Raw genomic sequence first — 27,160 nt, forward strand, 5'->3', positions numbered from 1 at the left:
TGAAAACAGCGCGTTTTCACAAAGTTTTGTAAAAAAATATATTACGTTGAAAAGTTCTACCCGATGACATCATCAAAAGTTTAAACATTAAAAAAAAAAAAAAAAGTGATCTTCATACACTATGAGATTCTCAGTGACGTTGGGAGCAAGAACATCCCCTCCATTGGGCTCGAAACTAAATGCCGGTTTATAAAATGACTGTTTTTTACTTTAAACCTACCCTGTGCCTTTTTAAAGGGCCTGTTTTCTCGTCTTTTTAACCACAGATCACAGAGACGCTGTGTTTTCACATACTGTATGTAGACGCTGGAGAAGTGCCCCTTTAAAGGCTTTAAGAAGCCTTCATAAAACCTTCATAAGACCGGCGTAGAATGAATTACGTTTTTTTCAAAGATGCTTCGTTAAACCTTTAAAGATCTAGTTCATTATGTAAATACTCTGTCTGAGTCATGTGTCTTTAACAAACTAGCAATCTGTTCCTCGAGGTTCTGGCTCAAGACTTTAAAAAACCAACAGAGAGAAGAGAAGGAGTGGGTGACATCACGTGGGTTTAGATGCTGCATGAGAAGAGAGAGAGAGAAAGGGGGAAGTGAGAGAGAGGAAGAGAGAGAGAGAGAGAGGGGGGAGAGAGAGAAGCGAGAAACAGAAAGAGAGTGAAGAGAGAAACAGATAGAGAGAGAGTGAAGAGAGAGAGAGAAGAAAGAAACAGAGAGAGATACAATGTGAAGAGAGAAACAGAGAGAGAGAGAGTGAGACAGTGAAGAGATAAACAGAAAGAGTGAAGAGAGAAACAGATAGAGAGAGAGAGTGAAGAGAGAAACAGATAGAGAGACAGTGAAGAGAGAAACAGATAGAGAGAGAGAGTGAAGAGAGAAACAGATAGAGAGACAGTGAAGAGAAACAGATAGAGAGAGAGTGAAGAGAGAAACAGATAGAGAGACAGTGAAGAGAGAAACAGAGAGAGAGAGTGAAGAGAGAAACAGATAGAGAGACAGTGAAGAGAGAAACAGAGAGAGAGAACGAGGGAGGATGGATAGACCAGCTTGCACTCAGCAGCAGCCTACCCATCCTTCTTGTAGAATTCCAGCATCATGTTGTCAGTGGCAACGCTGAGTGGGCGTCTGCCATGGTCGTGCGGCAGCTTGCGTTCTGATTGGTCCATGTCTGGCGAAGGCATGGAGCTGTAGTTTGAGTTGTGGTTGGTGTGGACGGGACTGCCGTAGCAGCCTGTCAGATTAAACTCAATATCTATAGGAGAGGAAGAGAGAGGAACCAATTAGTTCAGGATCCTAAAGACAGTGTGTGTTGCATGTATGTGTGTGTTTGAGCGTGCATGCATGTGAGTGTGTTTGTGTGTGAGCGTGTGTGCATGTGTGTATGTGAGTGTGTATGTGTGTGTGTGTTTAAAGGTATGTGTGCCTGCGTGTGTGTGTTTGCAGGTATGTGTGTGTGTGTGTGTGCGTGCATGTGAGTGTATGTGTGTGTGTGTGTGAGTGAGAGTGCGTGCGTGCATGTGAGTGTGTGTATATGTGTGTGTGTGTGTGTGTGTGTGTGTGTGTGAGTGATTGAGTGAGCGTGCGTGTGTGTGTGAGTGAGAGTGCGTTTGCGCATGTGAGTGTGTGTATGTGTGATGTGTGAGTGTGTGTGAGTGAGTGATTGAGTGAGCGTGCGTGGGTGTGTGTCTCACCTCCAGGGAAGAACCAGTCAGCGTGCTGTATGATGGGTTCTATGATCCCCACAATCTGAAGAGACACTGTGGTCATCATCTCTGTCACGTTCCTGGAAACAACATTCAGTCAGACAGGAAACTAATCACTGAGACTCAGTCCGACAGGAAACTAATCACTGAAACTATGGGAGGTACAACACCACTCAGTCAGACAGGAAACTAATCACTGAGACTATGTGAGGTACAACAACACTCAGTCAGACAGGAAACTAATCACTGAGACTATGTGAGGTACAACACCACTCAGTCAGACAGGAAACTAATCACTGAGACTATGTGAGGTACAACAACACTCAGTCAGACAGGAAACTAATCACTGAGACTATGGGAGGTACAACAACACTCAGTCAGACAGGAAACTAATCACTGAGACTCTGTGAGGTACAACACCACTCAGTCAGACAGGAAACTAATCACTGAGACTATGGGAGGTACACCACCACTCAGTCAGACAGGAAACTAATCACTGAGACTATGGGAGGTACAACAACACTCAGTCAGACAGGAAACTAATCACTGAGACTCTGTGAGGTACAACACCACTCAGTCAGACAGGAAACTAATCACTGAAACTATGTGAGGTACAACACCACTCAGTCAGACAGGAAACTAATCACTGAGACTATGGGAGGTACAATAACACTCAGTCAGACAAGAAACTAATCACTGAGACTATGTGAGGTACAACACCACTCAGTCAGACAGGAAACTAATCACTGAAACTATGAGAGGTACAACACCACTCAGTCAGACAGGAAACTAATCACTGAGACTATGGGAGGTACAATAACACTAAGTCAGACAGGAAACTAATCACTGAGACTATGTGAGGTACAACACCACTCAGTCAGACAGGAAACTAATCACTGAGACTATGGGAGGTACAATAACACTCAGTCAGACAGGAAACTAATCACTGAGACTATGTGAGGTACAACACCACTCAGTCAGACAGGAAACTAATCACTGAGACTATGTGAGGTACAACACCACTCAGACAGACAGGAAACTAATCACTGAGACTGTGGGAGGTACAATAACACTCAGTCAGACAGGAAACTAATCACTGAGACTATGTGAGGTACAACACCACTCAGTCAGACAGGAAACTAATCACTGAGACTATGTGAGGTACAACAACACTCAGTCAGACAGGAAACTAATCACTGAGACTATATGAGGTACAACACCACTCAGTCAGACAGGAAACTAATCACTGAGACTATGTGAGGTACAACACCACTCAGTCAGACAGGAAACTAATCACTGAGACTATGTGAGGTACAACAACACTCAGTCAGACAGGAAACTAATCACTGAGACTCAGTCAGACAGGAAACTAATCACTGAAACTATGGGAGGTACAACACCACTCAGTCAGACAGGAAACTAATCACTGAGACTATGTGAGGTACAACAACACTCAGTCAGACAGGAAACTAATCACTGAGACTATGTGAGGTACAACACCACTCAGTCAGACAGGAAACTAATCACTGAGACTATGTGAGGTACAACAACACTCAGTCAGACAGGAAACTAATCACTGAGACTATGGGAGGTACAACAACACTCAGTCAGACAGGAAACTAATCACTGAGACTCTGTGAGGTACAACACCACTCAGTCAGACAGGAAACTAATCACTGAGACTATGGGAGGTACACCACCACTCAGTCAGACAGGAAACTAATCACTGAGACTATGTGAGGTACAACACCACTCAGTCAGACAGGAAACTAATCACTGAAACTATGTGAGGTACAACACCACTCAGTCAGACAGGAAACTAATCACTGAGACTATGGGAGGTACAATAACACTAAGTCAGACAGGAAACTAATCACTGAGACTATGTGAGGTACAACACCACTCAGTCAGACAGGAAACTAATCACTGAGACTATGGGAGGTACAACAACACTCAGTCAGACAGGAAACTAATCACTGAGACTATGTGAGGTACAACACCACTCAGTCAGACAGGAAACTAATCACTGAGACTATGTGAGGTACAACACCACTCAGACAGACAGGAAACTAATCACTGAGACTGTGGGAGGTACAATAACACTCAGTCAGACAGGAAACTAATCACTGAGACTATGTGAGGTACAACACCACTCAGTCAGACAGGAAACTAATCACTGAGACTATGTGAGGTACAACACCACTCAGTCAGACAGGAAACTAATCACTGAGACTATATGAGGTACAACAACACTCAGTCAGACAGGAAACTAATCACTGAGACTATGTGAGGTACAACACCACTCAGTCAGACAGGAAACTAATCACTGAGACTATGTGAGGTACAACAACACTCAGTCAGACAGGAAACTAATCACTGAGACTCAGTCAGACAGGAAACTAATCACTGAAACTATGGGAGGTACAACACCACTCAGTCAGACAGGAAACTAATCACTGAGACTATGTGAGGTACAACAACACTCAGTCAGACAGGAAACTAATCACTGAGACTATGTGAGGTACAACACCACTCAGTCAGACAGGAAACTAATCACTGAGACTATGTGAGGTACAACAACACTCAGTCAGACAGGAAACTAATCACTGAGACTATGGGAGGTACAACAACACTCAGTCAGACAGGAAACTAATCACTGAGACTCTGTGAGGTACAACACCACTCAGTCAGACAGGAAACTAATCACTGAGACTATGGGAGGTACACCACCACTCAGTCAGACAGGAAACTAATCACTGAGACTATGTGAGGTACAACACCACTCAGTCAGACAGGAAACTAATCACTGAAACTATGTGAGGTACAACACCACTCAGTCAGACAGGAAACTAATCACTGAGACTATGGGAGGTACAATAACACTAAGTCAGACAGGAAACTAATCACTGAGACTATGTGAGGTACAACACCACTCAGTCAGACAGGAAACTAATCACTGAGACTATGGGAGGTACAATAACACTCAGTCAGACAGGAAACTAATCACTGAGACTATGTGAGGTACAACACCACTCAGTCAGACAGGAAACTAATCACTGAGACTATGTGAGGTACAACACCACTCAGACAGACAGGAAACTAATCACTGAGACTGTGGGAGGTACAATAACACTCAGTCAGACAGGAAACTAATCACTGAGACTATGTGAGGTACAACACCACTCAGTCAGACAGGAAACTAATCACTGAGACTATGTGAGGTACAACACCACTCAGTCAGACAGGAAACTAATCACTGAGACTATATGAGGTACAACAACACTCAGTCAGACAGGAAACTAATCACTGAGACTCAGTCAGACAGGAAACTAATCACTGAGACTATGTGAGGTACAACACCACTCAGTCAGACAGGAAACTAATCACTGAGACTATGTGAGGTACAACACCACTCAGTCAGACAGGAAACTAATCACTGAGACTATGTGAGGTACAACACCACTCAGTCAGACAGGAAACTAATCACTGAGACTATGGGAGGTACAACAACACTCAGTCTGACAGGAAACTAATCACTGAGACTATGTGAGGTACACCACTCAGTCAGACAGGAAACTAATCACTGAAACTATGTGAGGTACAACACCACTCAGTCAGACAGGAAACTAATCACTGAAACTATGTGAGGTGCACTTGATTTAACTTGGGAGTTTGCACTTTTGGGACTATTCGATAGGTTACCAAGTAAAGTGAACCACATGCTTCAAAAGTATTTCAAGGTTCCCTCCGCAGACAGACCACTAAAATGTTGACTGATAAGGCAGCGTATTTTGAAGAGAGCGAGAGAGAGCGAGAGGGAGAGGGAGAGACAGGACACGTACCCACTCTCGTTGGAGTGAGTCCAGAGCAGGTTGGGACCCAGAACTATGGCCATGTTACCAGGAGTCATCTTGTTGGAGTCCTGATCATCTCCTAGCTTGGCTAGGAACTTGATTAAGTATCTGATAGGAAGAGGAGAAGTACACACTTAATCAGTTTATCAATCAATCACTCAATCAGTTAATCACCACATGCTTTACAGTAACCAGACCTGGAACCTAAAGACCAAGCAGCATCACAGTAACCAGACCTGGAACCCTAAAGACCAAGCAGCATCACAGTAACCAGACCTGGAACCCTAAATACCAAGCAGCATCACAGTAACCAGACCTGGAACCCTAAACACCAAGCAGCATCACAGTAACCAGACCTGGAACCCTAAATACCAAGCAGCATCACAGTAACCAGACATGGAAACCTAAAGACTAAGCAGCATCACAGTAACCAGACCTGGAACCCTAAATACCAAGCAGCATCACAGTAACCAGACATGGAAACCTATAGACCAAGCAGCATCACAGTAACTAGACCTGGAACCCTAAAGACCAAGCAGCATCACAGTAACCAGACCTGGAACCCTAAAGACCAAGCAGCATCACAGTAACCAGACCTGGAACCCTAAAGACCAAGCAGCATCACAGTAACCAGACCTGGAACCCTAAAGACCAAGCAGCATCACAGTAACTAGACCTGGAACCTAAAGACAAAGCAGCATCACAGTAACCAGACCTGGAACCCTAAAGACCAAGCAGCATCACAGTAACCAGACCTGGAACCTAATAACCAAGCAGCATCACAGTAACTAGACCTGGAACCCTAAAGACCAAGCAGCATCACAGTAACCAGACCTGGAACCCTAAATACCAAGCAGCGTCACAGTAACCAGACCTGGAACCCTAAATCCAAGCAGCATCACAGTAACCAGACCTGGAACCCTAAAGCCCAAGCAGCATCACAGTAACCAGACCTGGAACCCTAAAGACCAAGCAGCATCACAGTAACCAGACATGGAACCCTAAAGACCAAGCAGCATCACAGTAACCAGACCTGGAACCCTAAATACCAAGCAGCATCACAGTAACCAGACCTGGAACCCTAAAGACCAAGCAGCATCACAGTAACCTGACCTGGAACCTAAAGACAAAGCAGCATCACAGTAACCAGACCTGGAACCCTAAAGACCAAGCAGCATCACAGTAACCATACCTGGAACCCTAAATACCAAGCAGCATCACAGTAACCAGACCTGGAACCCTAAAGACCAAGCAGCATCACAGTAACCAGACCTGGAACCCTAAAGACCAAGCAGCATCACAGTAACCAGACCTGGAACCTAAATACCAAGCAGCATCACAGTAACCAGACCTGGAACCCTAAAGACCAAGCAGCATCACAGTAACCAGACCTGGAACCCTAAATACCAAGCAGCATCACAGTAACCAGACCTGGAACCCTAAATACCAAGCAGCATCACAGTAACCAGACCTGGAACCCTAAAGACCAAGCAGCATCACAGTAACCAGACCTGGAACCCTAAAGACCAAGCAGCATCACAGTAACCAGACCTGGAACCCTAAATACCAAGCAGCATCACAGTAACCAGACCTGGAACCCTAAATACCAAGCAGCATCACAGTAACCAGACCTGGAACCCTAAAGGCCAAGCAGCATCACAGTAATTAGGCCTGGAACCCTAAATACCAAGCAGCATCACAGTAACCACACCTGGAACCCTAAATACCAAGCAGCATCACAGTAACCAGACCTGGAACCCTAAAGACCAAGCAGCATCACAGTAACCAGACCTGGAACCCTAAAGACCAAGCAGCATCACAGTAACCAGACCTGGAACCCTAAAGACCAAGCAGCATCACAGTAACCAGACCTGGAACCCTAAAGACCAAGCAGCAGCACAGTAACCAGACCTGGAACCCTAAAGACCAAGCAGCATCACAGTAACCAGACCTGGAACCCTAAAGACCAAGCAGCATCACAGTAACTAGACCTGGAACCCTAAAGACCAAGCAGCATCACAGTAACCAGACCTGGAACCCTAAATACCAAGCAGCATCACAGTAACCAGACCTGGAACCCTATAGACCAAGCAGCATCACAGTAACCAGACCTGGAACCCTAAAGACCAAGCAGCATCACAGTAACCAGACCTGGAACGCTAAAGCCAAGCAGCATCACAGTAACCAGACCTGGAACCCTATAGACCAAGCAGCAGCAGTGACAAGGGAAAACTCCCCAGAAGGAAGACTCCCTGATATGTTCAAATCAGCGTGACTTAACATTATGGCCTATTTGTTCAGCTTTCAAACGATACTATGAAATCACACACACACACACACACACACACACACACACACACACACACACACACACACACACACACACACACACACACACACACACACACACACACACACACACACACACATTGATGTTCTGTTGGTTATCAATATTTTAGTGAACATTGTCACAGGGACTCTAGCCCTGATAGGAGGTCCAAGTCACAGGGACTCTAGCCCTGATAGGAGGTCCAAGTCACAGGGACTCTAGCCCTGATAGGAGGTCCAAGTCACAGGGACTCTAGCCCTGATAGGAGGTCCAAGTCACAGGGACTCTAGCCCTGACAGGAGGTCCAAGTCACAGGGACTCTAGCCTTGATAAGAGGTTCAAGTCACAGGGACTCTAGCCCTGATAGGAGGTCCAGTTCACAGGGACTTTAGCCCTGATAGGAGGTTCAAGTCACAGGGACTCTAGCCCTGATAGGAGGTCCAAGTCACAGGGACTCTAGCCCTGATAGGAGGTCCAAGTCACAGGGACTCTAGCCCTGATAGGAGGTCCAAGTCACAGGCTGTGTCTACACAGGCAGCTCCATTCTGATCTCCACTAATTGTTCTTTTGACCAATCACATCAGATCTTTTCACATCAGATCTTTTTCAGAGCTGATCTGATTGGTCTAAAGACCAATTAGTGATATAAGACTCAGAACTTTAACACCCAGATAAAACACAATCTAAACTAGAGACCACTGATTCATCTCATAAACAACATTAGTAAGTTGAAGTTGTGTAACGCTCGTCATTGGAATGAGAAGAGGAGGACCAATACGCAGCGTGGTAAGTGTCCATATTCAATTTAATAACTGAAAGAATACAAAAATAACAAAGTGAATGATACAAAACGAAAACGAAACAGTCCCGTATGGTGAAAACACAGACACAGGAAACAACCACCCACAAAACACAAAGGAAAACAGGCTACCTAAATATGGCTCCCAATCAGAGACAACTACTGACACCTGCCTCTGATTGAGAACCATACTAGGCCAAACGCATAGAAACAGACAACCTAGACATACAACATAGAATGCCCACCCACATCACACCCTGACCAAACAAAATTGCAATTCCCCCACTAATGGTTAAGGTTCAGAGTGGGCGAGGGGAAGCTGATCCTAGATCTGAACCTAGAGGAAACTTCAGCCTGGCAACAACCCAAACATATAAAACAGATCCTCACTGGAGGGTCCATGCCTACTGGCAGTAGGTCTATGTAGACTGTAGAGAGGGAGGGAGAGATGGGTACTGACCTGAAATTGTTGAAGTTGTCAGTTGGTAGTTTTTCACACGCCGCCAGCAGAGCTTGTAGTCTCTTGTCCATATCCTGAATACTGGATGGGGAAGAGAACAGTGAACAGGGCTCAGGGTGTGTTGTAGTCAAGGAAGTGATTTCCTCAGTATAGTTTCCTACCAGGGAGACCAGCAGGCTACAGTGTATGGTCATTGAGAGGCTAGTCAGCTAACCATCTGAGGGACCGGTAAGCAAGAACCCAGGTTACCAGTGCCGAACCACGGGCCGGAGGTTGACAAACACTGTGTTAACAATGTCTATTATTGTGATAATGGTCACTGTCGGTTCTGTCGTTATGGTACAGTTTGTTCCCTTCTTTGTGGAGCTCTCCCTATAGAAATAGGAAAGTCATCTCCAGCTCTTCAATATGACTAAAAGGGATCTGTTATCTGTAGTGGAGATGCTGTGGTTATGAAGGGATCTGTTATCTGTAGTAGAGATGCTGAGGTTATGAAGGGATCTGTTATCTGTAGTAGAGATGCTGTGGTTATGAAGGGATCTGTTATCTGTAGTAGAGATGCTGAGGTTATGAAGGGATCTGTTATCTGCTGTGGAGATGCTGAGGTTATGAAGGGATCTGTTATCTGTAGTAGAGATGCTGTGGTTATGAAGGGATCTGTTATCTGTAGTAGAGATGCTGAGGTTATGAAGGGATCTGTTATCTGCAGTAGAGATGCTGTGGTTATGAAGGGATCTGTTATCTGTATTAGAGATGCTGTGGTTATGAAGGGATCTGTTATCTGTATTAGAGATGCTGTGGTTATGAAGGGATCTGTTATCTGTATTAGAGATGCTGAGGTTATGAAGGGATCTGTTATCTGTATTGGAGATGCTGTGGTTATGAAGGGATCTGTTATCTGTAGTAGAGATGCTGTGGTTATGAAGGGATCTGTTATCTGCAGTAGAGATGCTGAGGTTATGAAGGGATCTGTTATCTGCAGTAGAGATGCTGTGGTTATGAAGGGATCTGTTATCTGCAGTAGAGATGCTGTGGTTATGAAGGGATCTGTTATCTGTAGTAGAGATGCTGTGGTTATGAAGGGAATCTCTACTCACTTTGACGCCTGAATCCAGTCCTCGTAAAGTTCACTGGTCATCAGTGGCTCTGGAAGCTCACGGAGGTATGATTTCAGAGCCCCTGAGGAAGAGAGGGATGGAGAGACGGAGGGAGGGAGAGAGAGAGAGAGGCAGAGAGAGAGATAATGGGATGGAGAGAGGGGGAGGGAGGGAGGGAGAGGGGGGTTGAGAGAGAGGAAGGGAGAGAGATGGGAAGAGAGAGGGGGGGACAGCGGGATGGAAAAAGAGAGATGGAGAGAGAAAGGGAGGGAGAGGGATGGAGAGAGAGAGAGAGAGAGAGAAAGCAAGGAAGAGAGAAAGAGAGAGAGAGAGGGATGGAGAGAGAGAGAAAGCAAGGAAGAGAGAAAGAGAGAGAGATAATTTCATTAGGCCTAGGGGAGGTGTGGTTTTCTCTGTTCAGAATACTAATGAGAACACACACAACGCTGCCATCCTCCGATTACTCAAGGAAGTGGACAGCAACATTACAAGGAAGTGGACAGCAACATTACAAGGAAGTGGACAGCAACATTACAAGGAAGTGGACAGCAACATTACAAGGAAGTGGACAGCAACATTACAAGGAAGTGGACAGCAACATTACAAGGAAGTGGACAGCAACATTACAAGGAAGCCTTTAGGATAGAGAACGTCTAGGGAAAAACACAAGCAGATCACTTGGAAGATGTTAAGGGATGTGATCCTCTCACCCTACAGCTGAACTAAACTCCAGGGCCAAATTAAGTTTCACCTTTCCAGTTTTATTAGTCGTATGTACGGGATACACATGGTATACACCGTCCAATGAAATCCTTACTTGCAGGTTCCTTACTCGACAATGCAACAGCAATAAGAAATAATACATGATAAGAATACCAACATAAAGTAAATGGCTCAGTAGAATAGAAGAAACATTTTAGCATCAGTATAATACAGGAAGGCACGATTTATAGTCCAATATTATAGTCCAGTATGTGTGTGTGTGTGTGTTTGTGTGTGTGTGTATGTCTGTGTGGGTGTGTGTGTATGTCTGTGTGTGTGTGCGTGTATGTCTGTGTGTATGTCTGTCTGTGTGTGTGTGTGTGTGTGTGTGTGTGTGTGTGTGTGTGTGTGTGTGTGTGTGTGTGTGTATGTCTGTAAATGTCTGAGTGTGTATGTGTGCTAATGTGCTGAGAATCATGTCCTGGATGGGTGGGAGCACGGTCCCAGTGATGTACTGGGTCTTGTGGTCATGGACGGAGCCGTTCCCGTACCGGGCGGAGCCGTTCCCGTACCGGGCGGAGCCGTTCCCGTACCGGGCGGAGCCGTTCCCGTACCGGGCGGAGCCGTTCCCGTACCAGGCGGAGCCGTTCCCGTACCAGGCCGTGATGCAGCCGGTCAGGACACTCTCCACGGTGCAGCAGTAGTATTTGGAGAGGAACCGGGGTGGCACGCCACATTTCTTCAGCCGCCTCAGGAAGTTAAGACACAGTTGCGCCCTCTTGACAAGGAGGGTGGTGCTGTTGGTCCATGTCAAGTCCTCTGTGATGTGGACACAGAGGAACTTAAACTGCTGACCCTCTCCACTGCAGTCCTGTCCATGTGGATCGGAGCATGTTCCCTCCTCTACTTCCTGAAGTCAACAATCAACTCATTGGTTTTGCTGATGTGGAGGGAGACGGTGTTCTCCTGCTACCATAATGTCAGTTCACTTAGCTCCTCCCTATTGGCTGACTCATCGTCGTTGGTTATCAGACCTACAGCCGTTGTGCCGTCAGCAAACTTGATGATGGAGTTGGTGTCTTGCAAAGCCACGCGGTCGTGGGTGAACAGGAAGTACAGCAGAGGACTGAGGACGCTCTGAGCTTGGTGTCGAGCCTGGAGGGAACTATGGTGTTGAATGCTGAACTGTAGTCAATGAACAGCATTCTCACACAGGTGTTCCTCTTGTCCAGATGTGTTACGGCCGCGTGAATAGTGATGGAAATGGCATCTTCCTTGGTTCTGTTGGAGCGGTAAGCAAATGGGACTGGGTCCAGTGTGCCTGGCATGCTGGCCTTCATGTGGGCCATGACCAGCCTCTCAAAGCACTTCATGATGACCGGCCCCTATTCCCTATGTAGTGCACTACTTTTGACCAGGGCCCCTATTCCCTATTTAGTGCACTACTTTTGACCAGGGCCCCTATTCCCTATTTAGTGCACTACTTTTGACCAGGGCCCCTATTCCCTATTTAGTGCACTACTTTTGACCAGAACCATATGGGTCATGGTCAACAGTAGTGCACTAAATAGAGAACATGATGTCATTTGGGACGCAGACCCGGCTCACTACTGGAGGAGGAGGATGGTAGGAAATAGGCAACAAGGAAATAGGCAACAAGGTGTGAAGGAAATAGGCAACAAGGTGTGAAAGACAACAGTCTTCCACAAAGACAAGAAGCCTTGATTGTTTTGACCCAACATTGATGTATGTATTTCTGGAGGCATGAATCTCCTGAAAGCAGAATTATATCTAATGGTTATATATAGACAATGGAGCTAGCTAAAGGCTCGTTGTTATGGAGACCAGAGCCTGAGCCAGAGAGAGAGAGGTAAGAGGCGTGTGGGGGTGTAAATTAATCTGCGATGGTGTATGCGTGTGCATGTGTGTGTCAGACCTGGGTTCAAATACCTGTGTATTTGAGTATCTATACTGAACAAAAATATAAACGTAACCTGCAAAAATGTCAAAGATTTTACTGAGTTACAGTTCATATGAGGAAATCAGTCAATTGAAATAAATTCATTAGGCCCTAATCTATGGATGTTGGTCACAGATACATTACTAAAAAAGTAGGAGCGTGAATCAGAAAACCAGTCAGTATCTGGTGTGACCACCATTTGCCTCATGCAGCGCGACACATCTCCTTCGTTGATCAGGCTGTTGATTGTGGCCTGTGGAATGCTGTTCCACTCCTCTTCAATGGCTGTGCAAAGTTGCTGGATATTGGCGGGAACTGGAACACGCTGTTGTACATGTCGATCCAGAGCATCCCAAACATGCTCAATGGGTAACATGTCTGGTGAGTAATAAGGCCATGGAAGAACTGGGACATTTTCAGAATTGTGTACAGATCCTTGTGACATGGGGCTGTGCATTATCATGCTGAAACATGAGGTGATGGTGGTTGGATGAATGGCAAGACAATGGGTCTCAGGATCTCGTCACGGTATCGCTGTGCATTCAAATTGCCATGGATAAAATGCAATTGTGTTCGTTGTCCGTAGCTTATGCCTGACCATACCATAACCCCCCCCCCCCTGTTCACAACTTTGACATCAGCAAACTGCTCGCCCACATGACGCCATACACATGGTCTGCGGTTGTGAAACCGGTTGGACGTATTGCCAAATTCTCTAAAACGCAGTTGGAGGCGGCTTATGATAGAGAAACTAACATTCAATTCTCTTGCAACAGCTCTGGTGGACATTCCTGCAGTTAGCATGCCAATTGCACGCTCCCTCAAAATCTGAGACATCTGTGGCATTGTGTTGTGTGACAAAACTGCACATTTTAGAGTGGCCTTGTATTGTTCCCAGCACAAGGTGCACCTGTGTAATGATCATGCCGTTTAATCAGCTTCTTGATATGCCACACCTTGTCAGGTGGATGGATTATCTTGCAAAGGAGAAATGCTCACTAACAGGGATGTAAACACATTTGAGCACAACATTTGAGAGAAATAATATTTTTGTGCGTATGGAATATTTCTGGGATCTTTTATTTCATCTCATGAAACATGGGACCAACACTTTACATGTTGCATTTATATTGTTGTTCAGTGTAGTATTTAAAATACGTTTTAGAATTTTGAGTATTTTAATGGTTATTTGAAAGAACAAAATAGTCTATCAATTTATATTTGAGGGTATTTTGAAATACTTATTTCAAATACTATTTTCAAATACCGGGGTTAAATGCATGGGAGTGTATTTGAGTGTTTTCAAATACTGTGTGTGGGTGTGTGTGTCTATATGTGTGTGTGTGGGTGTGTAAGGTAACCTGCGATGGCGTGAGGGTCAGCTGAATACTCCTGTACGTCCATAACACCACAGTCCAGGGAGGCCTTCAGCTTCTTCAGCTTGGAGGCCGAGGGAGCCACTCTGAACAGACCCTACACACACAGGGAGTCAGGAAGACAGGGAGTCAGGAAGACAGGAAGACAGGGAGTCAGGAAGATAGGAAGACAGGAAGACAGGGAGTCAGGAAGACAGGGAGTTAGGAAGACAGGGAGTCAGGAAGACAGGGAGTCAGGAAGACAGGGAGTCAGGAAGACAGAGTCAGGAAGACAGGGAGTCAGGGAGTCAGGAAGACAGGGAGTCAGGAAGACAGGGAGTCAGGAAGACAGGGAGTCAGGAAGACATGGAGTCAGGAAGACATGGAGTCAGGAAGACAGGGAGTCAGGAAGACAGGGAGTCAGGGAGTCAGGAAGACAGGGAGTCAGGAAGACAGGGAGTCAGGAAGACAGGGAGTCAGGAAGACATGGAGACAGGGAGTCAGGAAGACAGGGAGTCAGGAAGACAGGAAGACAGGGAGTCAGGAAGACAGGGAGTCAGGAAGACAGGGAGACAGGAAGACAGGGAGTCAGGAAGACAGGAAGTCAGGAAGACAGGGAGTCAGGAAGACAGGGAGTCAGAGCAGGGTCATCATAGAGATAAATAGTGAAATATAAATCTAGTACATACTGTAACTTTGTCTACAATTAACACTCTCTAATGGCTAAATCCTATATTAACTCTACTCTGTAATCAGAATGTTTAGTAGTGTTAAGTAGGCTTCATCTGGGTCTGGGAAACTTAGTAGTGTTAAGTAGGCTTCATCTGGGTCTGGGAACTTAGTAGTGTTAAGTAGTCTTCATCTGGGTCTGGGAACTTAGTAGTGTTAAGTAGGCTTCATCTGGGTCTGGGAAACTTAGTAGTGTTAAGTAGACTTCATCTGGGTCTGGGAAACTTAGTAGTGTTAAGTAGGCTTCATCTGGGTCTGGGAAACTTAGTAGTGTTAAGTAGGCTTCATCTGGGTCTGGGAAACTTAGTAGTGTAAAGTAGGCTTCATCTGGGCCTGGGAAACTTAGTAGTGTTAAGTAGGCTTCATCTGGGTCTGGGAAACTTAGTAGTGTTAAGTAGACTTCATCTGGGTCTGGGTAACTAAGTAGTGTTAAGTAGACTTCATCTGGGTCTGGGAAACTTAGTAGTGTTAAGTAGGCTTCATCTGGGTCTGGGAAACTTAGTAGTGTTAAGTAGACTTCATCTGGGTCTGGGAAACTTAGTAGTGTTAAGTAGACTTCATCTGGGTCTGGGAAACTTAGTAGTGTTAAGTAGACTTCATCTGGGTCTGGGTAACTTAGTAGTGTTAAGTAGACTTCATCTGGGTCTGGGAAACTTAGTAGTGTTAAGTAGGCTTCATCTGGGTCTGGGAAACTTAGTAGTGTTAAGTAGACTTCATCTGGGTCTGGGAAACTTAGTAGTGTTAAGTAGGGTTCATCTGGGTCTGGGAAACTTAGTGTTACGTAGGCTACATCTGGGTCTGGGAAACTTAGTGTTACGTAGGCTACATCTGGGTCTGGGAAACTTAGTGTTACGTAGGCTACATCTGGGTCTGGGAAACGTAGTGTTACGTAGGCTACATCTGGGTCTGGGAAACTTAGTAGTGTTAAATAGGCTTCACCTGAGTCTGGGAAACTTTGTGTTAAGAAGGCTTCATCTGGGTCTGGGAAACTTAGTGTAAAGCAGGCTTCATCTTTTTCTATACCTCCTCCTGCATACCACACTCCAGCAGCATTGTGACACAGGCCTCGATGGGGAAGGCGATCTCTCTGCTGCTGATGGTCAGGTGTTCCTCCAGGGCCTTGCCATACGAAGGCTTCTCCACCCACGCCTCTGTGGCAGTACAACACATTATACAACAGTTAGACACACGAGGAGCAGACAGGCATGTGTACATGTGCAGGCATGGACGAGCTCTCTCTCACACACACACACACACACACACACACACACATAACTCACCCTGGTGAGCTTTAATGGTGGGCAGGACACTCTGGAGGATCTCTAGAGACTTCCTGTGATATTCTGCCTGGATCTCTATGAGCTACAGGGAGACACACAGAGACACATGGACAGAGAGGGGGACAGAGACACAGGGACAGAGACACAGGGATAGAGAGGGGGACAGAGACACAGGGATAGAGAGGGGGACAGAGACACAGGGACAGAGACAGAGACAGAGAGGGGCACAGTGACACAGGGACAGAGAGGGGGACCGAGACACAGGGACAGAGAGGGAGACAGAGAGACACACAGGGAAACAGAGGGTGACAGAGGGACACAAGAGGGAGACAGTGGGACACAGAGGGAGAAAGAGAGACACAGGGGGAGACAGAGGGACACAGAGAGACACAGAGGGACAGAGGGTGACAGAAGGACAGAGAGACACAGAGGGAGAGAGGGGTAAAACGGTGAGGTTTAAACAACCGCTCATCTATATGACTGTAAAAAGGAATCAAGGTCATCTGAAGGGCAAATGCATTGATACAGAAAATGTACTAACCGTCTGAAAGTAGTTTGCATAGTCTATTTCTTTGGCCACAAAATTATACATATCCGCTGATAGTTGATCCTGGAAAAGAGAATAAGAAATTACCTTAATACAGCCTTGTAGTGTTTAATACAGCCTGTAACCTTGTAGTGTTTAATACAGCCTGTAACCTTAATACAGCCTGTAACCTTGTAGTGGTTAATACAGCCTGTAACCTTGTAGTGGTTAATACAGCCTGTAACCTTGTAGTGGTTAATACAGTCTGTAACCTTGAAGTGGTTAATACAGCCTGTAACCTTGTAGTGGTTAATACAGCCTGTAACCTTGTAGTGGTTAATACAGCCTGTAACCCTAATACAGCATGTAACCTTGTAGTGGTTAATACAGCCTGTAACCTTGTAGTGGTTAATACAGCCTGTAACCTTGTAGTGGTTAATACAGCCTGTAACCTTGTAGTGGTTAATACAGCCTGTAACCTTGTAGTGGTTAATACAGCCTGTAACCTTGTAGTGGTTAATACAGCCTGTAACCTTGTAGTGGTTAATACAGCCTGTAACCTTGTAGTGGTTAATACAGCCTGTAACCTTGTAGTGGTTAATACAGCCTGTAACCTTGTAGTGGTTAATACAGCCTGTAACCTTGTAGTGGTTAATACAGCCTGTAACCTTGTAGTGGTTAATACAGCCTGTAACCTTGTAGTGGTTAATACAGCCTGTAACCTTGTAGTGGTTAATACAGCCTGTAAATGTAGTGGTTAATACAGCCTGTAACCTTGTAGTGGTTAATACAGCCTGTAACCTTGTAGTGGTTAATACAGCCTGTAACCTTGTAGTGGTTAATACAGCCTGTAACCTTGTAGTGGTTAATACAGCCTGTAACCTTGTAGTGGTTAATACAGCCTGTAACCCTAATACAGCCTGTAACCTTGTAGTGGTTAATACAGCCTGTAACCTTGTAGTGGTTAATGCAGCCTGTAACCTTGTAGTGGTTAATACAGCCTGTAACCTTGTAGTGGTTATTAATACAGTCTGTAACCTTGTAGTGGTTAATACAGCCTGTAACCTTGTAGTGGTTATTAATACAGTCTGTAACCTTGTAGTGGTTAATACAGCCTGTAACCTTGTAGTGGTTAATACAGCCTGTAACCTTGTAGTGGTTAATACAGCCTGTAACCTTGTAGTGGTTAATACAGCCTGTAACCTTGTAGTGGTTAATACAGCCTGTAACCTTGTAGTGGTTAATACAGTCTGTAACCTTGTAGTGGTTAATACAGCCTGTAACCTTGTAGTGGTTAATACAGTCTGTAACCTTGTAGTGGTTAATACAGCCTGTAACCTTGTAGTGGTTAATACAGCCTGTAACCTTGTAGTGGTTAATACAGCCTGTAACCTTGTAGTGGTTAATACAGCCTGTAACCTTGTAGTGGTTAATACAGCCTGTAACCTTGTAGTGGTTAATACAGCCTGTAACCTTGTAGTGGTTAATACAGCCTGTAAATGTAGTGGTTAATACAGCCTGTAACCTTGTAGTGGTTAATACAGCCTGTAACCTTGTAGTGGTTAATACAGCCTGTAACCTTGTAGTGGTTAATACAGCCTGTAACCTTGTAGTGGTTAATACAGCCTGTAACCTTGTAGTAGTTAATACAGCCTGTAAATGTAGTGGTTAATACAGCCTGTAACCTTGTAGTAGTTAATACAGCCTGTAACCTTGTAGTGGTTAATACAGCCTGTAACCTTGTAGTGGTTAATACAGCCTGTAACCTTGTAGTGGTTAATACAGTCTGTAACCTTGTAGTGGTTAATACAGCCTGTAACCTTGTAGTGGTTAATGCAGCCTGTAACCTTGTAGTGGTTAATACAGCCTGTAACCTTGTAGTGGTTAATACAGCCTGTAACCTTGTAGTGGTTAATACAGCCTGTAACCTTGTAGTGGTTAATACAGTCTGTAACCTTGTAGTGGTTAATACAGCCTGTAAATGTAGTGGTTAATGCAGCCTGTAACCTTGTAGTGGTTAATACAGCCTGTAACCTTGTAGTAGTTAATACAGCCTGTAACCTTGTAGTGGTTAATACAGCCTGTAACCTTGTAGTGGTTAATACAGCCTGTAACCTTGTAGTGGTTAATACAGCCTGTAACCTTGTAGTAGTTAATACAGCCTGTAACCTTGTAGTGGTTAATACAGCCTGTAACCTTGTAGTGGTTAATACAGTCTGTAACCTTGTAGTGGTTAATACAGCCTGTAACCTTGTAGTGGTTAATACAGCCTGTAACCTTGTAGTGGTTAATACAGCCTGTAACCTTGTAGTGGTTAATACAGCCTGTAACCTTGTAGTAGTTAATACAGCCTGTAACCTTGTAGTGGTTAATACAGCCTGTAACCTTGTAGTGGTTAATACAGCCTGTAACCTTGTAGTGGTTAATACAGCCTGTAACCTTGTAGTGGTTAATACAGCCTGTAACCTTGTAGTGGTTAATACAGTCTGTAACCTTGTAGTAGTTAATACAGCATGTAACCTTGTAGTGGTTAATACAGTCTGTAACCTTGTAGTAGTTAATACAGCCTGTAACCTTGTAGTGTTTAATACAGCCTGTAACCTTAATACAGCCTGTAACCTTGTAGTGGTTAATACAGTCTGTAACCTTGTAGTGGTTAATACAGCCTGTAACCTTGTAGTAGTTAATACAGCCTGTAACCTTGTAGTGGTTAATACAGCCTGTAACCCTAATACAGCATGTAACCTTGTAGTGGTTAATACAGACTGTAACCTTGTAGTGGTTAATACAGCCTGTAACCTGTAGTGGTTAATACAGCCTGTAACCTGTAGTGGTTAATACAGCCTGTAACCTTGTAGTGGTTAATACAGCCTGTAACCTTGTAGTGGTTAATACAGCCTGTAACCTTGTAGTGGTTAATACAGCCTGTAACCTTGTAGTGGTTAATACAGCCTGTAACCTTGTAGTGGTTAATACAGCCTGTAACCTTGTAGTGGTTAATACAGCCTGTAACCTTGTAGTGGTTAATACAGCCTGTAACCTTGTAGTGGTTAATACAGCCTGTAACCTTGTAGTGGTTAATACAGCCTGTTAACCCTTTGTAGTGGTTAATACAGCCTGTAACCCTAATACAGCATGTAACCTTGTAGTGGTTAATACAGCCTGTAACCCTAATACAGCCTGTAACCTTGTAGTGGTTAATACAGCCTGTAACCTTGTAGTGGTTAATACAGCCTGTAACCTTGTAGTGGTTAATACAGCCTGTAACCTTGTAGTGGTTAATACAGCCTGTAACCTTGTAGTGGTTAATACAGCCTGTAACCTTGTAGTGGTTAATACAGCCTGTAACCTTGTAGTGGTTAATACAGCCTGTAAATGTAGTGGTTAATACAGCCTGTAACCTTGTAGTGGTTAATACAGCCTGTAACCTTGTAGTGGTTAATACAGCCTGTAACCTTGTAGTGGTTAATACAGCCTGTAACCTTGTAGTGGTTAATACAGCCTGTAACCTTGTAGTGGTTAATACAGCCTGTAACCCTAATACAGCATGTAACCTTGTAGTGGTTAATGCAGCCTGTAACCTTGTAGTGGTTAATACAGCCTGTAACCTTGTAGTGGTTAATACAGCCTGTAACCTTGTAGTGGTTAATACAGCCTGTAAATGTAGTGGTTAATACAGCCTGTAAATGTAGTGGTTAATACAGCCTGTAACCTTGTAGTGGTTAATACAGCCTGTAACCTTGTAGTGGTTAATACAGCCTGTAACCTTGTAGTGGTTAATACAGCCTGTAAATGTAGTGGTTAATACAGCCTGTAACCTTGTAGTGGTTAATGCAGCCTGTAACCTTGTAGTGGTTAATACAGCCTGTAACCTTGTAGTGGTTAATACAGCCTGTAACCTTGTAGTGGTTAATACAGCCTGTAACCTTGTAGTGGTTAATACAGCCTGTAACCCTAATACAGCATGTAACCTTGTAGTGGTTAATACAGTCTGTAACCTTGTAGTGGTTAATACAGCCTGTAACCTTGTAGTGGTTAATACAGCCTGTAACCTTGTAGTGGTTAATACAGCCTGTAACCTTGTAGTGGTTAATACAGCCTGTAACCTTGTAGTGGTTAATACAGTCTGTAACCTTGTAGTGGTTAATACAGTCTGTAACCTTGTAGTGGTTAATACAGCCTGTAACCTTGTAGTGGTTAATACAGCCTGTAACCTTGTAGTGGTTAATACAGCCTGTAACCTTGTAGTGGTTAATACAGCCTGTAACCTTGTAGTGGTTAATACAGCCTGTAACCTTGTAGTGGTTAATACAGCCTGTAACCTTGTAGTGGTTAATACAGTCTGTAACCTTGTAGTGGTTAATACAGCCTGTAACCTTGTAGTGGTTAATACAGCCTGTAACCCTAATACAGCATGTAACCTTGTAGTCGTTAATACAGCCTGTAACCTTGTAGTGGTTAATACAGTCTGTAACCTTGTAGTAGTTAATACAGCCTGTAACCCTAATACAGCCTGTAACCTTGTAGTGGTTAATACAGTCTGTAACCTTGTAGTAGTTAATACAGCCTGTAACCTTGTAGTGGTTAATGTAGTTTCATGGTGTGGGGGAGGACAGTGGAATACACTAAGTGAAGGAGGAGGAGCCTGAACCTCTAGAACCCTGTGACTCACCCTGCAGATCTCCATCCTATTGGCTGCCTCTTCCATCTCCTCTCTGAGGGCCTCCCCCTTGGCCCCGCCCGCCTGCAGGTTGCTAGGGTGACTGGAGGACTTGGACGACTGGTGAAACCTACAGGAAAGGAGGAGACAGAAGAAGAGTTAGGAGGAGGGATGGAACACCAACACACAGATAGCATCCCAAATGGCATCTATTCCAGGCTATATAGTGCACTACTTCTGACCAGTAGCGCACCATGTAGGGATTAGGGCGCGATTTGAGACACAACCACTGAGGGAAGGAACATGCACGTCTAAGCATTATTCTAAACATGAGCATGTCTTAAGAGGTGAAGGCCAGTGAAGAGGGTGGAAGGTCCCCCAGCATGTATGTTAACATGCAGTCCATCCCTCACCGTGTGCGAGCTGAGTCCATGTCCAGCACCAGCTTGGCTAAATGTTTCCTCTGTTTCTGGATGTTGGGAATGTCCACCTGGGAAGAGACAGGAACACATCAAACCTCCTCTATAATGTATCTCCACTACATTCACTTATCTACTAGTTAAATGGGTGTGGAGATGGGAGGGATATTCCACCACCCTGAAGTTAATAGACAATAATGAACATGCTGACATTGTGTCTTAACGATCATGTTCAGTCAGAGACAGTAATGATGAATGTTGTGGGCAGCCTCTGGACAGACAATTATAACAATTATAACTTCAAATAATGTATGGCTAGGGACAGTAGGACTCACCTCATCATAGGGACAGTAGGACTCACCTCATCATAGAGACAGTAGAACTCACCTCATCATAGTGACAGTAGGACTCACCTCATCATAGGGACAGTAGGACTCATCTCATCATAGAGACAGTAGGACTCACCTCATCATAGAGACAGTAGGACTCACCTCATCATAGAGACAGTAGGACTCACCTCATCATAGAGACAGTAGGACTCACCTCATCATAGAGACAGTAGGACTCACCTCATCATAGGGACAGTAGGACTCACCTCATCATAGAGACAGTAGTACTCACCTCATCATAGAGACAGTAGGACTCACCTCATCATAGAGACAGTAGTACTCACCTCAGCCAGCTCATAGAGAGGCTCCACCTCATCATAGACAGTAGGACTCACCTCATCATAGACAGTAGGACTCACCTCAGCCAGCTCATAGAGAGGCTCCACCACATCCTTCTCTATCTGGAACTCAAACTGAATCAGTTCCTGGGCCAGCTTCTCCTCTGTCTCCCCACACAGGTTCAGCATCTTCCTGTTAGGGGAACAGAGCCAATCAAAACATCAGCTAGGTCCCTGCCACAGCCAATCACAATGTCAGCTAGGTCCCTGCCACAGCCAATCACAATGTCAGCTAGGTCCCAGTCAATCACAACATCAGCTAGGACCCGGCCACAAGCAATCACAACGCCAGAGAGGACGCAGCCATAGCCAATCACAACGTCAGCTAGGACCCGGCTTCAGCTAATCAGAATGCATGGGATAGAGAACAAGGTCAAAGAGGACAGAGTGGAATTATGGCAGAATCAACATAAAAAAAGTGTGTGTGTGTGTGTGTGTGCGTGCGTGCGTGCGTGTGTGCGTGTGTGAGAGTGAGAGTGCGTATACAGGGACTCACCCTAGTAGAGAGTCGTCCCCTAGCACAGCAGCTCCTTCTACCATACATTGTGCCAGGATGGTTAGTGGGAGCTTTTTCTGATACAAGACAGACAGAATTAACATGCAGTATTTCATATCAGCGCACAAGGTAGCAGAACATGTTCCTGTGTCACTGTGAACGGGGATATTATGGTCTTGTATTTATTCCTGGTTTATTTGAATAGGACAGATAGAAACTCACAGACACATTGAATAAACAAGAATCCGATAGGTCCTTACCGAGGGAGACTTGACTGATTTCTTCTCTCTCTCTTCAGCCCCTTGCTGACCCTGCAGGCAGGCCGTCAGCTTCTTGTGAGTGCTGTGGGTCACCTGTTTGACCAGGTCCAACCGCTTCTCCACCTAGACCAGCACAGCAACACGTATCAGACACCGCGCTAGCAGGTAGGCCAGAAATCACACACACAGGCACGCGCACGCACACACACACACACACTTATTTACCTGCAGAAGATCGTCGCTTAACACTTCAGTTTTTTCTGCCCTAGAAAGAGTAAACAAACCAGTCAGGATTGGGTTAGGGTGGAGTGGATAGAAGGAGAAAACATACCAGTCAGGACTGGGTTAGGGTGGAGAGGGTAGAAGGAGAAAACATACCAGTCAGGATTGGGTTAGGGTGGAGAGGGTAGAAGGAGTAAACATACCAGTCAGGATTGGGTTAGGGTGGAGAGGGTAGAAGGAGAAAACATACCAGTCAGGATTGGGTTAGGGTGGAGAGGGTAGAAGGAGATTACATACCAGTCAGGATTGGGTTAGGGTGGAGAGGATAGAAGGAGAAAACATACCAGTCAGGATTGGGTTAGGGTGGAGAGGGTAGAAGGAGTAAACATACCAGTCAGGATTGGGTTAGGGTGGAGAGGGTAGAAGGAGAAAACATACCAGTCAGGACTGGGTTAGGGTGGAGAGGGTAGAAGGAGAAAACATACCAATCAGGATTGGGTTAGGGTGGAGAGGATAGAAGGAGAAAACATACCAGTCAGGATTGGGTTAGGGTGGAGAGGGTAGAAGGATAAAACATACCAGTCAGGATTGGGTTAGGGTGGAGAGGATAGAAGGAGAAAACATACCAGTCAGGATTGGGTTAGGGTGGAGAGGGTAGAAGGAGTAAACATACCAGTCAGGATTGGGTTAGGGTGGAGAGGATAGAAGGAGAAAACATACCAGTCAGGACTGGGTTAGGGTGGAGAGGGTAGAAGGAGAAACATACCAGTCAGGATTGGGTTAGGGTGGAGAGGGATAGAAGGAGAAAACATACCAGTCAGGATTGGGTTAGGGTGGAGAGGGTAGAAGGAGAAAACATACCAGTCAGGATTGGGTTAGGGTGGAGAGGATAGAAGGAGGTAAACATACCAGTCAGGATTGGATTAGGGTGGAGAGGGTAGAAGGAGATTACATACCAGTCAGGATTGGGTTAGGGTGGAGAGGATAGAAGGAGAAAACATACCAGTCAGGATTGGGTTAGGGTGAGAGAGGGTAGAAGGAGAAAACATACCAGTCAGGATTGGGTTAGGGTGGAGAGGAAAGAAGGAGTAAACATACCAGTCAGGATTGGGTTAGGGTGGAGAGGATAGAAGGAGAAAACATACCAGTCAGGACTGGGTTAGGGTGGAGAGGGTAGAAGGAGAAAACATACCAGTCAGGATTGGGTTAGGGTGGAGAGGGTAGAAGGAGAAAACATACCAGTCAGGATTGGGTTAGGGTGGAGAGGGATAGAAGGAGAAAACATACCAGTCAGGATTGGGTTAGGGTGGAGAGGATAGAAGGAGTAAACATACCAGTCAGGATTGGGTTAGGGTGGAGAGGGGTAGAAGGAGAAAACATACCAGTCAGGACTGGGTTAGGGTGGAGAGGGTAGAGGAGAAAACATACAGTCAGGACTGGGTTTAAGGGTGGAGAGGGTAGAAGGAGTAAACATACCAGTCAGGAATTGGGGTAGGGTGGAGAGGGTAGAATGGAGAAACCAATACCAGTCAGGATTGGGTTAGGGGTGGAGAGGGTAGAAGGAGAAAACATACCAGTCATGGATTGAGGTTAGGTGGAGAAGGGTAAAGAAGGAGAAAACATACTAGTCAGGATTGGTTGGGATGGGTTAGGGTGGAGAGGATAGAAGGAGAAAACATACCAGTCAGGATTGGGTTAGGGTGGAGAGGATAGAAGGAGAAACATACCAGTCAGGATTGGGTTAGGGTGGAGAGGGTAGAAGGAGATTCATACCAGTCAGGATTGGGTTAGGGTGGAGAGGGTAGAAGGAGAACATACCAGTCAGGATTGGGTTAGGGTGGAGAGGATAGAAGGAGAAAACATACCAGTCAGGATTGGTTAGGGTGGAGAGGATAGAAGGAGAAAACATACAGTCAGGATTGGGTTAGGGTGGAGAGGATAGAAGGAGAAAACATACCAGTCAGGACTGGGTTAGGGTGGAGAGGATAGAAGGAGAAAACATACCAGTCAGGATTGGGTTAGGGTGGAGAGGGTAGAAGGAGAAAACATACCAGTCAGGATTGGGTTAGGGTGGAGAGGATAGAAGGAGTAAACATACCAGTCAGGATTGGGTTAGGGTGGAGAGGATAGAAGGAGAAAACATACCAGTCAGGATTGGGTTAGGGTGGAGAGGGTTAGACGGAGAAAACATACCAGTCAGTGATTGGGGTCTAGGGTGGAGAGGATAGTAAGGAGTAAACATTAACCAGTCCAGGATTCGGGTTAGTGTGGAGAGGATAGAAGGAGAAAACATACCAGTCAGGACTTGGGTTGTAGGGTGGAGAGGGTAGAAGGAGAAAACTACCAGTCAGGATTGGGTTAGGGTGGAGAGGATAGAGGAGAAAACATACCAGTCAGGATGGGTTTAGGTTGGAGATGGATAGAAGGAGAAAAATACCAGTCAGGATTGGGTTAGGGTGGAGAGGATAGAAGGAGAAAATACCAGTCAGGATTGGTTTAGGGTGGAGAGGTAGAAGGAGAAAACATACCAGTCAGGGACTTGCGGTTAGGGTGGAGAGGTAGGAGGGTTTAGTGAATGTATAAAACATACCAGTCAGGATGGGTTAGGGTGGAGAGGGTAGAAAGGAAAAACATACCAGTCAGGATGGGTTAGGGTGGAGAGGGTAGAAGGAGAAAACATACCAGTCAGGACTGGGTTAGGGTGGAGAGGGTAGAAGGAGAAAACATACCAGTCAGGATGGGTTAGGGTGGAGAGGGTAGAAGGAGAAACATACCAGTCAGGATTGGGTTAGGGTGGAGAGGGTAGAAGGAGAAAACATACCAGTCAGGATTGGGTTAGGGTGGAGAGGGTAGAAGGAGAAAACATACCAGTCAGGATTGGGTTAGGGTGGAGAGGGTAGAAGGAGAAAACATACCAGTCAGGATTGGGTTAGGGTGGAGAGGTAGAAGGAAAACATACCAGTCAGGATTGGGTTAGGGTGGAGAGGGTAGAAGGAGAAAACATACCAGTCAGGATTGGGTTAGGGTGGAGAGGGTAGAAGGAGAAAACATACCAGTCAGGATTGGGTTAGGGTGGAGAGGGTAGAAGGAGAAAACATACCAGTCAGGATTGGGTTAGGGTGGAGAGGGTAGAAGGAGAAAACATACCAGTCAGGATTGGGTTAGGGTGGAGAGGGTAGAAGGAGAAAACATACCAGTCAGGATTGGGTTAGGGTGGAGAGGGTAGAAGGAGAAAAACCAGTCAGGATTGGGTTAGGGTGGAGAGGGTAGAAGGAGAAAACATACAGTCAGGATTGGGTTAGGGTGGAGAGGTAGAAGGAGAAAAAACATACCAGTCAGGATTGGGTTAGGGTGGAGAGGGTAGAAGGAGAAAACATACCAGTCAGGACTGGGTTAGGGTGGAGAGGATAGAAGGAGAAAACATACCAGTCAGGATTGGGTTAGGGTGGAGAGGGTTAGAAGGAGAAAACATACCAGTCAGGATTGGGTTTAGGGTGGAGAGGGTAGAAGGAGAAAACATACAGTCAGGATTGGGTTAGGGTGGAGAGGGTAGAAGGAGAAAACATACCAGTCAGGATGGGTTAGG

At 45.4% G+C, this 27,160-nt stretch overlaps 1 protein-coding gene across 1 annotated transcript in view; it reads right to left on the reverse strand.

Annotated features, from left to right (window-relative positions):
* Window positions 1–23,622, reverse strand: part of LOC120038565 (rho GTPase-activating protein 44-like) — a gene marked incomplete at both ends in the record, with an annotated part of 31,656 nt that extends 8,034 nt beyond the window's left edge. Inside the window, 15 exons of the mRNA XM_038984259.1 lie at window positions 1,065–1,248; window positions 1,688–1,779; window positions 5,542–5,661; window positions 9,142–9,222; window positions 10,239–10,320; window positions 14,262–14,373; window positions 16,008–16,135; window positions 16,265–16,346; window positions 16,806–16,874; window positions 21,463–21,580; window positions 21,864–21,940; window positions 22,618–22,729; window positions 23,093–23,169; window positions 23,353–23,475; window positions 23,578–23,622. Of these exons, the coding sequence (XP_038840187.1) occupies window positions 1,065–1,248; window positions 1,688–1,779; window positions 5,542–5,661; window positions 9,142–9,222; window positions 10,239–10,320; window positions 14,262–14,373; window positions 16,008–16,135; window positions 16,265–16,346; window positions 16,806–16,874; window positions 21,463–21,580; window positions 21,864–21,940; window positions 22,618–22,729; window positions 23,093–23,169; window positions 23,353–23,475; window positions 23,578–23,622 (1,502 nt within the window). The remainder of the gene's footprint in view (window positions 1–1,064; window positions 1,249–1,687; window positions 1,780–5,541; window positions 5,662–9,141; window positions 9,223–10,238; window positions 10,321–14,261; window positions 14,374–16,007; window positions 16,136–16,264; window positions 16,347–16,805; window positions 16,875–21,462; window positions 21,581–21,863; window positions 21,941–22,617; window positions 22,730–23,092; window positions 23,170–23,352; window positions 23,476–23,577) is intronic.
* Window positions 23,623–27,160: the final 3,538 nt, after the last annotated feature.

Source organism: Salvelinus namaycush, unplaced genomic scaffold (assembly GCF_016432855.1).
Source record: "Salvelinus namaycush isolate Seneca unplaced genomic scaffold, SaNama_1.0 Scaffold2244, whole genome shotgun sequence".
Lineage (NCBI taxonomy): Eukaryota > Metazoa > Chordata > Actinopteri > Salmoniformes > Salmonidae > Salvelinus > Salvelinus namaycush.